This window comes from Perognathus longimembris, chromosome 24, assembly GCF_023159225.1.
Source record: "Perognathus longimembris pacificus isolate PPM17 chromosome 24, ASM2315922v1, whole genome shotgun sequence".
In the NCBI taxonomy this organism is placed as follows: domain Eukaryota; kingdom Metazoa; phylum Chordata; class Mammalia; order Rodentia; family Heteromyidae; genus Perognathus; species Perognathus longimembris.
Genome location: NC_063184.1, coordinates 10417041 through 10430945, shown reverse-complemented (window position 1 = coordinate 10430945; position 13905 = coordinate 10417041). Strand labels below are relative to the sequence as shown.

The following is a 13905-nucleotide window of genomic DNA, read 5'->3' as shown; positions in this document are numbered from 1 at the left end:
GTTATTTTGATAACATTTACATAAAAGTTTCAGTCAGCACCTCTCAGGCTGATGAGCATCAAGGAGAGAATGCTATTGGCAGTACATGAAGGCCAAACCATGTGAGTTAAACACCTATTTATAGACCAGTGGCAATGATATCATCAAACCCCAGAAAACTAAGTTATGTTGATAACCCTAGGAGAGAAACAGCTCAAAGTATCCCCAAGCCTCCCTCCTTTATTCCAGCCTCTGGCCTATATGTTGAAATGTACAAATACCATTATAAGAATAGAAGTTGAAATCCTCCCCATTTCGGACTTGCTTTGATTTGAGTTGGCTGAGAAAGCCTTCAATCAGAGCTCAGTCCTCCTAGGCTAATCAATTCATTTCCCCAACTCTGTCATTTGGGAGGCATCTTGGTTCCATACAATATTTGCTGGAAGGGTGGATGGATCAGTTAGGAGCCAGAAGCAGGAACTTATCATCGTATGAAGGACTCTACATCTCTAGTCTCAAAGTATCCCTCCCAAATGATGCCTGATAAATTTGTTCAAAAATATTGCTGGGTGCTATTGGTTCACACCTGTATTCCTAGCTATTCAGAAGGCTGAGATCTGAGGACGGTAGTTCAAAGTCAGCTCTGGCCACCCAAGAAAGTCCAGGAGACTCTTATGTCCAATAAACTACTTAATTTAAAAAAAAAAAAAAGCTACCACTTGTGGCTCGTGATACAATGCCAGCCTTGAGTAAAAGAAGCTCAAGGACAACATCTAGGCCCTGAGTTCAAGCCCCAGGAAGGGCAGAAAAGTAAATAAATAAATAAATGTTCCCACTCTACATCTACTGAATCAAAAACACAAGATTACTGGTTAAACCAAATATTGCTTTACAATATCTAAAAAAAAATCATATAATAGGATGCTTGAAAATTTCTTCTAGAATTTGACTTGATGAGTAAGGAATACCAAGTGAAAGGTACTGATTTATTTTAATTTTATATATTTTGCTGATTTTTAACTAATGGAAAACATATAATATCACAAATAGAAAGAGTGCTTTTCTAATAATTAAATACTAAATGTATTAAATAGGAAGTAACTCATGGCATCCTATTTGTGCTATATTTTAGTGAATATATATTGTACATTTTAAAATATGCTTCTCAACATGTTGAAGTAGCATATTTCTGCCCTGTAAAATGATGTTGGGAATGTTACCATACTTTTAACACTAAGTGACATTTCATTTCTATTAGTAATACAAACATCTACTAAATACTTACTATGTAGTACATTATAGATTTAAATAATTTAATCATCACCATAATACCTTATACAAGCACAGCATCATTATTTTATCTTTTATAGAAGATGAAACTGAAGTGTAAGTATAAAATAATGTATTCAGTATAGGCCCAAATCTATTTATTAGTTATTGATTATAATATAGTATCATAAATAACCTATATTTGTTGATGGATTCCATTATTCATTCTAATTCATTCCATGCTCATTAAAAAAATCCCATTTTATGTTGTAACAATACTGATGGTTATAGAATGAGTATTTGTGTTCTCCCCAACTCTGGCTGAAATCCTGAACTGCATGAGGGAATGAAGGAAGGTGGTCATCTATGACTAGGTAGCAGGTCCTCACCAGGCTCAGTCTGCCAGCTTTTGGATCTTGGATCTCCTAGTCTAGAACTGTAGGCACTAATTACTAAATGTTTAAGCAGTTCAGCTTTTGGTGGTTTTATTTACTTATTTACTTACTTTTTCATGCTAGCTCAGTGGAATAAATCATTGAGGTGTTAGAAAATGTACTTGAAATGATGGTTTCTTACCACATGCCCACATGTCCACGGGCTTTCCATAAGGGTCTTTGCGCAAAACTTCTGGAGACAGATAACCAGGTGTGCCAGCAAAACCTAGGAAAACAGATGTTCATGACTCAGAGGTGATGTGACAAAATCAACCCGGAATGAAGAACCCAGAAAACTTTTTAGTGCCGTCTTTAAATAAAGAAATAAGGACAGACTCCCAGAGTACCAAAATAATGAGACCAGTTTCTCTTTATAGCAACATTTACACTCATCTATCCTGCCCTGAAGCTTATTAGATATCTGTCTTTCTGTCTATAAATTTCCCCCAGATATGGAGGCCAATCTATTGTGAATATGTATACTTAGGGCCACTCCTGGTCACCTGCTGATTACTGCTTCCATTAGAGTAAAATACTAAATCTGAATAGAATTAAGGAGAAAACTGGAGAGAGGGTTGGATCTTTGCAAAAGATGATAGTTAGCATGGCACCTAATCAGCTTTATCACGATAATTAGTCATTTATGAAGGAGTTTGATCTAAAAGATGTATAATAAAGATAAATTAAAAGCAAATTTCAGGAAACAACTTTGAAAGAACTAGTCTGTAGGCTGTAGGGCAATGAGGGCAGAGAGAGGTCAAAAAGTAATTATAGGTCTCATCAGGAGAAGAAATAAGCTCAAAATATATCAAAGAGCTCATCGTGTTCTAATAAATAATCAGGCTGTCCTTGCAACTGGCAACTAAAGAGGAGACTCTGGAACATTCAGATGAATCACGGTTGAACTTGTACCAATGAGACTTTCAATCAAGATGATCTGGTAAGGAAAATGAGATGGTTAAAAAAAAAGAAAGAAAAGAAAAAGAAAAAAAAGAAGCTTTGTATGATAAAAACCAGCATAGAATTCAATAAAGTACACTGAAGTAATAGTAAAATTTATAGTCTGAAAGTGTTTCTTATTTCTGAAACTAAGTTTTCAAATAAAAATATTTACTTTAAAAGGACCCAGTGTAACCATTGACATTTGAAAAGTTTTCTGTCAACACACAAATAAAAACTGGGAAAAATCTCTCTAGACGGATAAGTCACAGGAATCCCTCCAGACATGTATGACTAGAGAACCACATTTTCTATTTCCTGGGATGCAAAGTCTCCAAAAAATAGTTTCTTTTTCCCCTTATTTCGCTTATAAATTTATACTTATGCAGGGAGGTATTAAAATATTCTGTACATACTTATAGGTGCTTCTGAAAACAAATTTAGATTAGAAAATGAGACAAAGTATGTTTGAATCTACCTTCTGATTTCCTTGACCATTTTTCTCTTCTTTACTGTGAAGGAAGATGGAGTGAACTATAAGAAGAATGTCCAAGACAAGACCTGTGTGTCTTGAACTAAACAGGGACTGTGGCTAATCCACCAAAAAGCTCTGCTGCCCCAAGTTTGAGAGTTACTTGAAGGAATGATTGTGGAGACACTTTTGGTGAGCCACACCCACCTTTCTCCATTCCCACAATCCCTCTCCAGCTCTTCATGACATGACTTTCTCCAGTAAGAAACAGAGGGACAAGTCTAGATTAAATCGATGCCCTGGGCATCCTTCACTGTCTGGTTGCTCTTTACTCATTCTCTTTGTGTGCATTTGGCTTGATGGATCTTGCAACAGTTTCTTGAAAGTGAACTTCTTTTATAGACTTGCTGCCATTCTGATGCTATCTGAATGTCTAGTAGATGGCAGTTCTACAGGATTTCCAAAAGAGTCTACATTTCAGCTATCTACATTTCCCAGAGATTCTTTCTCACTCTGAAAAATCACTCCTTAATGTCCAATCTATCTAAAATTAGTTAGCTGAGCACCTGTAATTCAAGCTACTCAGGAGACTGAAATCTGAGGATCATGGTTTGAAGCCAGCCTGGGTAAGAAAGTCTGTGAGACTCGTATTGCCAATTAATGACCAAAAACACTGGAAGTCACACTGTGGCTCAAGCGGTAGAGAGCTAGCCTTGAACAAAAGAAGTTCTGGGATACCACCTAGGTTCTGAGTTCAAGCCCTAGGACTGACAAAGAAAATTAGTAAACTTCATTGCATGTCTTAAGTAGATTAGACTATCTGACCCAAAGCAGGAAATGTTAATGCTATTCTCTCTAGGAAAAATAGGAAAGTAAGTCACTACATGTGTTTAAAAAGTAAAATGTAGTACACTTGTAATTCCAGCATTCAAGAGAGACTGGAGATTTCTTGAGGCAAGCCTGAGTACATACATATTTAGATGCTATATTTAACAAGAAACAAAAACACAAAAATCCCCCAAACAACGCTAAAGACTCTGAGAAGCCAAAGCAATACAGAACAAAATAGCAAAAAGTATCATAACACCTGACCTCAATCTATACGACAGAGCCACTGTTAACAAAACAATATGGTACTAACACAAAAACAGACACACAGACCAATAAAATAGCATAGGTAATACAGAAATGAACCAAGCAGGTAGCCATCTTGAAAAAGTCACCAAATCCATACGCTGAGAACAAAAAAATCTTTGTAGTAAGTCATGCTGGAGACACAAGATATCTACTTGTAGAAGACTGAAATGGTTCATATCTCTTACTGTCTACAAAATTCATAATAAATAAAACTCTTAATTTATAAAAGACCTAAAATAAAACCCAAAACTTTGAAACTACTTGAGGGAAACACAGAGGAAACACTTCAAGTATTAGGCAATGGAAATGGCTTTCTGTACAGAACTCTTAACAGCTGAAAGTTAAGAGTTATGACAAATGGGACACTATCACATTTCAAAGCATCTGCATAGCAAGGGAAGCAATCAACAGTGAGAAGATTGTATACAGATTGGAAGAAAATACTCACCAATTGTTATTCATTATTAATCATGATAGTATTAGCATTCATTATATTCATTGCTCATTATATTATTATCCAGCTGACAAGGAACTTTCTCCAAAATGTATGGAGAATGCACAAATTACACAGAAAAATAATAAGTAATCCCATCAATAAATGGGGACATGAACTGAACACTTTTCAAATGAAGATGTATGAACAGCTAATAAATATCTGAAAAAAATGTTAGTATCAGGGATATGCAAATCAAAACTACAATGAAATTCTTCCATCTTCCCCCAGTCTGAATGGCTGTTAAGAAGAAAACAAATAACACGATGAAACCCCCTTCCCAAAGTCATGAGAACAGAACAGGGATGATAGGCAGTGGAAGGGAATGTGAAAAGGAGGAGGTAGGAGGAAAATAGAGGTGAAAATGGACAGATAAATATGCTTGTGTGGAAATGTTATAATAAAACCCTTAACTATTGTACAATTAATATATACCAAAAAAAAGTTTTACTTAAAGCACAAATCATTACTCTGGGGAATAAAATGCTAAGAGAATGCCATCACACTGCTTCTTGATCAGAATCGCCATGTTGGGTGGTCATAGATCCAAAGCCCTAAGAATACTAAAGCATCCATCTTCCTGGAGGTGAGGAGACTGAGGCACACAGTGTGGCCTCATGAATATGAAAATGCTCGTGCAGATTCCGCTAGTGTTGAGATCTCTTGTCTGTCCTGTGCCTATTCTCTGTGACGTTTGGAACTTGATTGGTTCCAACAATTTCTTAGTTCAAGCTAGCATGCATAATTGAAATGATGAGGTCCTTGCTTTCATGTTAATTGCAAATTATTCGTGTCTGTCTGTGTGCATGTGCGTGTGTGTGTGTGTTCTAAATACAGCTGGCATTTTGCCACTTGAGATATGGCTCCAGCCTTTTTCTTTATTGTTTTTTTTTTTTTCAGGTTAATTGATGATGGAGTCTTGTGGATTTTTCTGCCTGAACTGGCTCTATACTCCAGGTCTCAATCTCCTACCTATCTAGGACTATGGATGTGAGCCACCAGCACTACTTCAGGTTAACTATTCATAAACTATCCTCCAATGAAATCATCATTAGGTAATGTAAACCCAGATATGTCCATCACCACTAAAATTCCTTCACTAGCTCCCTGAAACCTCTAAGATAAAAGCCAAACTCTTTAAAAGGACCATTATTGTGTCTGCACACCAATGGACCAATTGCCATTCAGTATCCAGTTTCCCTAACTCCGAAGCTTTACTCAGAGGCAGAATGCAGATTTCCCTCCTTAAACTCCCAGAATGCTTGCTGTGGCCTTTGTGAGGGCCCTCCCACTCTGCATGGTGAACAGTTACTGACACAAAAGCTTTAGCTTCTTGAGATTGGGGCCTCCTATTAATTTATACACCTCCAGTTATTTTTCTCTACCCATTTCTCTGACACACTCAATACTGTACTTCCTGTCCAAAATCTAACTTTCAATACTTAATTTTTTTGGTGTGTGTGGGGTGGGGGGACACTTAGGGCTTGAACTAAGGGCCTAGGTGTTGTCCCTTAGCTTTTTTGCTCAAGACTAGTGTTCTAGCACTTTTGAGCCAGAGCTCTACTTCCAGCTTTTTGGTGTTGTTTTTTTTTTTTTTTTGTAGTTTAGTGGAGATAAGAATGTCACTGACTTTCCTTCCCAGGCTAGCTTCAAGCAGTATTCCTCTGATACTCAGCTTTCTGGGTAGCTAGGATTACAGGCTTGAGCCACCAGTGTTTGGTTTGTTCCCCAGGATATACAAGTACATCTGGATTTCCAATGTGTAGAAGTAAATGTAGGTCTTACTGTCTTTTGGCTTACAGTTAACTAGGATAAGATTATTTAAGCACCAAACAGACAAAACATATGGCAACTTTTGAGGTATTGCATTCTTCATGAGGCATGTTTTAGTCAGAAGGGAATATCAAATGTGGCATGATGCTTGGGAGAGATTGTCAACATGGTTGGGACTATTGAAAAGAACAATGGCAGAAAATCAGGTCCTGAATTAGGCTGCCACAAAGTAGCTGAGGGAAGGCTGCTGGGTCATTTACTTCCAGTAACTAGATTTGGTGACCTAGAAAGATAAGATGGATCTTGGGAGCTATGTGTCTACTTAAGACATGTTTGTTTGCCCTACAGAGAAGCTTTTGTACATACAACTGAAAAAGAAGGCACTTTGGGGGTCCTTCTCCTTTTGTTCTTCAGAGAAAAAGAAATTGGAAGTGAAGAATATTTCAAAAGTTACCACACACACACTGAATGTGAGGGGAGGTATAAGACTAATGCTAGGGAAAGCTTCTATTATACAGCTTTGTAAGAAAAATGGGTTTGTACTGGAAATGGCACAGAGAGAAAGAGAGAAGCAGACAGAGAGACAGCGTGGAATTGTAACAACAACAACAACAAAACCCTTTTGGCTGAAATAACTTATTCAAGCCACATATTGAATCAATCCATAAGCCCATCTGGAAATAGTATAATTGAAAGTTTATCTAGAGTTGATGTCTTTCTTAGGAATCAACTGTAAATGCTAGGGCCCAGAGTATAAAGCCCTTGCTGGGCACATTGGACACATGGACCTAAAGTAAGGAAGACAAAGCAAGGTCTTTCTCACATTCCCTGTTCTTTCTCCTGCTACCCCCTCTCCCTCCATGCTAACCCTAAGAAACTAGAATTCCTCTTGCCTAAGATGAGCTTCTAGAAAATAGAATTCTTACTGCCCAAAATGAGCCACAGAAACTAGACTCCTCTCTTGCAAACCAGTTATACAATCTAGAATTGTATGTTTAACTATCCTCTGCCTTTCCGTGCTCATACAGAAATGATATCCATTTAGTTAAACCCCTGCTTAAGGGAGTTTCAGATCTGCATTACTATATGTTAGTCAGCTTGCTGTCTATCTCTATCTATCTGCCCTTGTATGTATACATAATAGGTAGTATTTTGGGTTTATGATTCACATATGAGAGAACACATGCATCCTTTGTCTTTCTAGCTTATATTACTCAGTATGATTTTTTTTCACATCCCTCCATTTACTTGCAAATGGTATATAATTTCATTTTTTCTGATGGCTGAATAAAAGTCCTCTTTCTCCCTCTCTCTCTCTCCCTCCCTCCCTCCTTGTGTGTGTGTGTGTGTGTGTGTGTGTGTGTGTGTGTGTGTGTGTGTGTGTATGTGTAGCACAATTTCTTGACCTATTTGTCTGTTTGGGGCATCTGGGATGGTTCTATACCTTGGCTATTGTGAATAATGCTGCAATATAAGCGTGCAAGTATCTTTACTATATTCTATCTTGCAGTCTTTCAGATAGATGCCCAGGAGCAGTAGAGCTAGATCATAGGGTAGTTCTATGTTTAGGATTTGAGGGATTTCCATACTGATTTCCATAGTGGTTTCACTAATTTGCATCTCCACCAAGAGTGTAATAAGGCTCACTTCTTTCCTGAGTTCACCAGCACTTTTTCTGTTATTCATATTCTAAATGATGTACACTCTGAGTAAAGTGAGATTCTTAACATTCTCAACAAAAACATTCGAAGGTAAGTAGAATTTAACAGCTTCTGCATCATGGACACATTGTACATTGTGTATATCCAATATTTATAGTTGTATTTGAAGATTATTAACCACATGTGTTTTAAATAAAGGAATTTAAAAAATCCAGGCCATTGGGTCTTCCTTTGTAATACGCAATACTTTGATTAAATAAATCTTTTAGCTTTCCTCTTGTTATCTTGAAGCTTATTAGAAGAGCATTGGCTGTAGCTCTTACAATAAGGGAAGAAAGGTAACGTATTTTTCCTTCCCTACTAAAAGAAACAATTTTCATCAGATAAAAATTTATCTCATTTATTATTATTATTAGTAGTAGTAGTAGTATTTTGTCAGTCCTGGGGCTTGGACTCAGGGCCTGAGCACTGTCCCTGGCTTCTTTTTGCTCAAGGCTAGCACTCTGTCACTTGAGCCACAGCGCCACTTCTGGCCATTTTCTGTATATGTGGTGCTGGGCAATTGAACCCAGGGCTTCATGTATACAAGACAAGCACTCTTGCCACTAGGCCATATTCCCAGCTCCTCATTTGTTATCTTTAAGTCATTTTACAAAAGTGTTTCAATTCAACATGTCAACTTATGAGTACAATGGATCTTGATGAATGTCACCCTAGAAATTTCATAATCATCATAATTTTAATAAGAAAACTGGTATTCCAACAAATTATAAAATAACTAAGACAAAACACATAGACATATAGGTATATGACTTAGAAAGCTAAAAGTATTTCTTTGTAGTGCTAGGAATCAAACCCATAGCCTTGTGTATGCTATAAAATTTCCTTAATTACTAATAACAAATGTATGAAACTTATAAATCCTAGAAACCTACTCTTTACATTGTTCTCTGTGGCATCACTGTATATGATCAATCAACTTTCTTAAAAGAAAATCTCTGGAGCCGGGTACTAGTGACTCATGCCTCCTAGATACTCAGAAGGCTGGAATCTGAGGATTGTGGTTTAAAGCCAGCCAGGGCAAGAAAACCTGTGAGACTCTTAATCTTCAATTAACTACCAAGAAACTGGAAGTAGAAGTGGTAGAGGACTGTCTTTGAGCACAAAGAGGTACACACAGCACCTAGCTCTGATTTCGAGACCCAGTACTGGAAAAGAAAAAAAAAAAAAGAACATCTATTCATCAAGCCTCAGATGGACACACATATACACAAAAAACCTTGGATTTTGCAATACTCTTATTAATTATTACTATAAAATTTGTTTCCTCACTTATCTTTAAATTAAAAAAAATAACTTGTGTTTTTGCATCCCCATTATTATTTTCCCTAAAATTAGTTTTTAATTTTATCCCATTTTATTATCAGGCTCAAAATGTTACAGGTCCAATATCTTACATTAGTCATGATGTTGCTAGAAGAACCATGTCTGTTCGATTTTGATTAAGAAATGAGATTAAGAGTCAAGAGTTAGAAATTGGGTGCTGGGTGGGTCACATTTGTAATCTTAGCTGCTCAGGGAGATGAGATTTAAGGATTGTGGTTCCAAGTAAGGCTGAACAGGAATGGCTGTGAGGCTCCTATCTCCAGTTAATCATCAGAGAACTGGACATGGAGCTGTGGCTCAAAATGTACAGTGCTAGCCTTAAGCAAAAGCCCCAGGACTGACAAAATAAAGCAAAAGTCAGGCGTTAGAAGCCAAAAGATTGTGGGTAGAATGGAGGAGAGAAGTAGCACAAAGGATGGAGATTGTGTGAGGGGTGAATTCTACTCACCAAACCACGCTTGCTGGTCTCCTTGAACTTCTATGGCTAAGCCAAAGTCAGCCAGTTTCACAGCTGCCCCCTTGGATTTGCTAGCTAAAAGCAAATTCTCAGGCTTTATTTGGAAAGGAATAAGAGAGAGAGAGACCAATATGAGAACCTATTTTAAGTGACTATTCAAAATTAACTTTTTTTCTTACAAGATGAGGGGAGAAAACAAAACACAACACAACAAAAAAATCATGCACTGTTGTCTCTCCCAGAGACTGGCATTCCTAAATACAAGGGAAAATATGGTTAGAAACGACTTTCAAAACATCATGTGTGCAGGCTTTAGACAGATGCATAAAAGGTGGGGAGAGATAGTGGGTAGAGGGGAGAGATCCAATAAACAAGCATCTGTCTTGGCCTGCTCACATGTTTCCAAGGACCATTCCAGGCACAGAATCGACCACAGACATAGACTTAGCAGGCTCACAGAGCAAAGATACTCTCAGCAGAAGGAAACTTGGCAAAATGATGACAAAAGTTGGACCAATCTACAGACATTTGGCAAATACAACTGTGCAAATTAAATCCTAGTTGACTTTAAGAGTTTGGACCCAAGTGCAGTGATTCTGTGATTCCTCAGTGTTTCCAAACAATGTCTGTACAAAATTTGGAGATGTACTCTAAGTTACGTATTAAAACTGCTGTCTTTAAGAATCTGTTTATTCTTAAAGGCAGAATGAGAATACTAGCATTTGCCAAATGTTACAGTCAACTTCTTTTTTGCCTTTATAAGCTAGGTTTTTAAAATATAATTTACATCTCTTCAAAGTGTGATTCAAAACATTACTTATATATTTCTTCTGTCATCTCAAATGACTGTGAGAAAGATACATTCTATGTTTTCATACAGTTATTGTTATTCAAGCACATTGCTGGATCTTGGTATCAGGCTGTGTCTACAGCATTGTTTCCCAATCAGAGCATCAAGACACAGGGACATTTCCAAACAAGCACCAAGCCCAAATCTCCAATTTCCCTGGACCCTCTTTATGGATATTTAAAAAAATGAAGAGAGAAGATGGTTAATAATGTCCATGAGGGAGGATAGTCAAATATCATCCTATTTTGGGACAAAACCCAGTGACTTTGAGTCTGTGTCTCAGATAGAATGACATTGGGAAACAATGGGTTTGACAAGTGCCAAAGCCATTCTCTAGAAATTCAATCAAAATTGTTTCATTGGTATTTGTCAAATTAAACATTTTCCACTGGATTGGCACTTACTTGTCTTCTCGTCAAATTAGGCAATTCTACTGTTCGTTTTGACCTTGTGTAAACACAGCCTACACCAGTATTTGAATTAAAAAAAAATTAAGCCAACCATGCAAAATAGCAAAAATCCACAGCCAAAATTTAGAAGAAATTAGATTAAATTTACAAGAGATTAGAGTTTGGGCAAATAAGTCTTTCATTAAGTACCAGACTTCTTCAGGCTCTTGCTTTGCACTGCCATCAGATCCACTGTTGTGACATTTGGTAAGTGTGAAGAAACTTTTGTAAGATTTTGGGGGCTGAGATGCACGAAGTGCATAGTTTAATTTGGAATTTAGGGCAAAGTTGTCTCCAGAATATGAATGAGTGCTGAAATAACTTTTAGTGACACCTTACCTATGAAATGATTGGGAAACTGTGGTTATTTATTAATATGTGAAAATGTCTATGTTAACATCCACATTTGACTAATTTTACTTGCACAACTAAAATTTAAGCTCCTCTGCATTCAAGCATTTATGATTGAATCAGGAGACAATTTCTGATTGTTTATTTTAGAATTAGGAATTTAGATAATGCACATTAAGCTGTAACCAACAGTGTAATGTGTTCCTTGTTGGATTACGCATTGCGATTTTCAGAGATGTCTGCTAGTCTACTAATACACATCCAGCCTAATATATCAACCGCAGACTCATTCAGTGAGAAAGCTTCAATCACTTAAGACTTTAGAGCCACTTTAAGACTTTAGGTCACATGGTATGAAAGTTAGTTGAGCAAATGCCAGTGTCATTTATCAATAAACTTTAAAAAATGTAATGTGCTTTTATGCTTATCACTAAATGCACTCTACAGGGCTGTGTACGGCATGCCCTTAAACACCAAGTTTAAGCCAATTCAGAAGAAATAGTGGCTTCAAGTTTTGTCATGTGTGACCTATGAATGATTGGGTGTGTGTGTGTGTGTGTGTTGTGTGTGTGTGTGTGTGTGTGTGTGTGTGTGTGTGTGTGTGTGGCAATTCTTCATAACTGGAGAAGACCTAGAAGGCCTTGCTGTAGGGCCTGTGATTGATCTGGGAAGATGAAATGTGCATCAGTGTTTCACCTTCTACCCTGAAGACTGTTCAGCTGCAGCTATGAACGAATAAAGGCAGGCCTACCTCAAGGGATTGTCTGCATCTTGAAATGAATAGGGTTGAACTGGCTTTACATTGGCAACCCCAAATATGGGTTCATGGGATGCAAGCTGAAAAATCAGAATAATCATTAAATTTGCTTAAGGGTTATTTGATTTCTAATGTCTCACTACAAGATTGTTTTAAATGACCATAACTCTTTATATATCATAGTTTGAATAATCCTTGAATAATCTTTATGTTTTGTGAGGGCTCAGTAGGCTCAAGTTTTCTAGTAGAAATTCTTACTAAATGGGGAACATCTACCCCACTTCGGACATGTAAGGCCCACAAAATCACTTGGGACTTGATAGGACAGACATGTAACAGTTCTTATCAGCTGCCTGTGTCATGTCTGCCTGGATTGATCATTTTGTATGCCTGTAATGATGTTAGAAATGCCTAAATGGCCCTTCACAGGAAAAAGGCTCCCACACTTAAATCTAAAGCAATGTTTTAGCCAGAGCAGATACATTTATTCTGATTTCTTTTAGTTGCTTTCACAACAGAGCCTCCAACTTTGCAAGTATATTGTCATAAGAAAGTCTACTACCAAGTAGGTTAGTGCACATTCTGAATGCCTAAATAGAAAAGTAACTTGGGTTTACATTTCATCAGAGCAGAATAGAATAGATTTTCTCACCTAACCAGTGTCTTTTCCTTAGAGAGGATCTCTACCACGTGCTTACTAGCAACTATTATCTATTTCTGACTTTGTAAGGCGAATGAGGCAAGTTAAGATCAGAACCAAGAATCTCCCAATGTAGTTACATTTGAGAGAAATGGAACAGCATGGCAAATTTGGGCACCTCGTAGACTCTCACAGGCAATAATTGGTTCCTTCATCTCTTGATTAGGAAGCTGTATCTCACAATTGTATCTATAGGATGATCAAATCACAGTGGGTTTTGATCACCAGAGCTCTGGTGTATTTTTAAAAACATACACACTACTGATTAGTTCTTATGGTCCAGGGCTGCAAGTTATTTTGACATGTAGAGCATGTAATATCTGAAATGAATATCCAAAATTTGAAAAATAACCACACAATGCAGCCAACTTAAGATAGCTAACTTAGTACTTATGCTTTCTACATACAATACTAATTAACTAATTATAATGGTTTATAAACTGAGATTATTTCTAGATCCTTATGATGCACTTAGTTTGGGGTTGGCTTTGAAACAGGTTCTCCTGACATTTTCACATAAAGGCTCTTTCCCCACCCCATTGCTTCCTCATGATGCAGGATTTTCCATGACATCTGGTCTCAGTGTCAACAGCCATTTATAGCATCTCAGCTGTAATGAATAGCAACTGTTTGCAAGGTTCTTTCTGTATGTTGTCCCTGTGGACACAAGGAGCATTTCTTGTGGCACGATCCAACATTTCCCTGAGACTGTTCAAGTGTCGGAAAGGATATGGGTGAATTGTGTGATCACTTTTAAAATGGGTAAACTTGGGAGATGAAAATCACACAACCACATCA

At 37.2% G+C, this 13905-nt stretch overlaps 1 protein-coding gene across 4 annotated transcripts in view; it reads right to left on the bottom strand.

The window, feature by feature from the left end:
• The window catches only part of Camk2d (calcium/calmodulin dependent protein kinase II delta), a 249777-nt gene that overhangs the window by 62544 nt on the left and 173328 nt on the right, over nt 1-13905 (bottom strand). For all 4 annotated transcript variants that reach the window (XM_048333531.1, XM_048333528.1, XM_048333530.1 and 1 more), the window contains exons 7-8: nt 9992-10094; nt 1825-1908 (exon numbers count right to left, since the gene is read on the bottom strand). In XM_048333531.1, coding sequence (XP_048189488.1) covers nt 1825-1908; nt 9992-10094 — 187 coding nt within the window. The remainder of the gene's footprint in view (nt 1-1824; nt 1909-9991; nt 10095-13905) is intronic.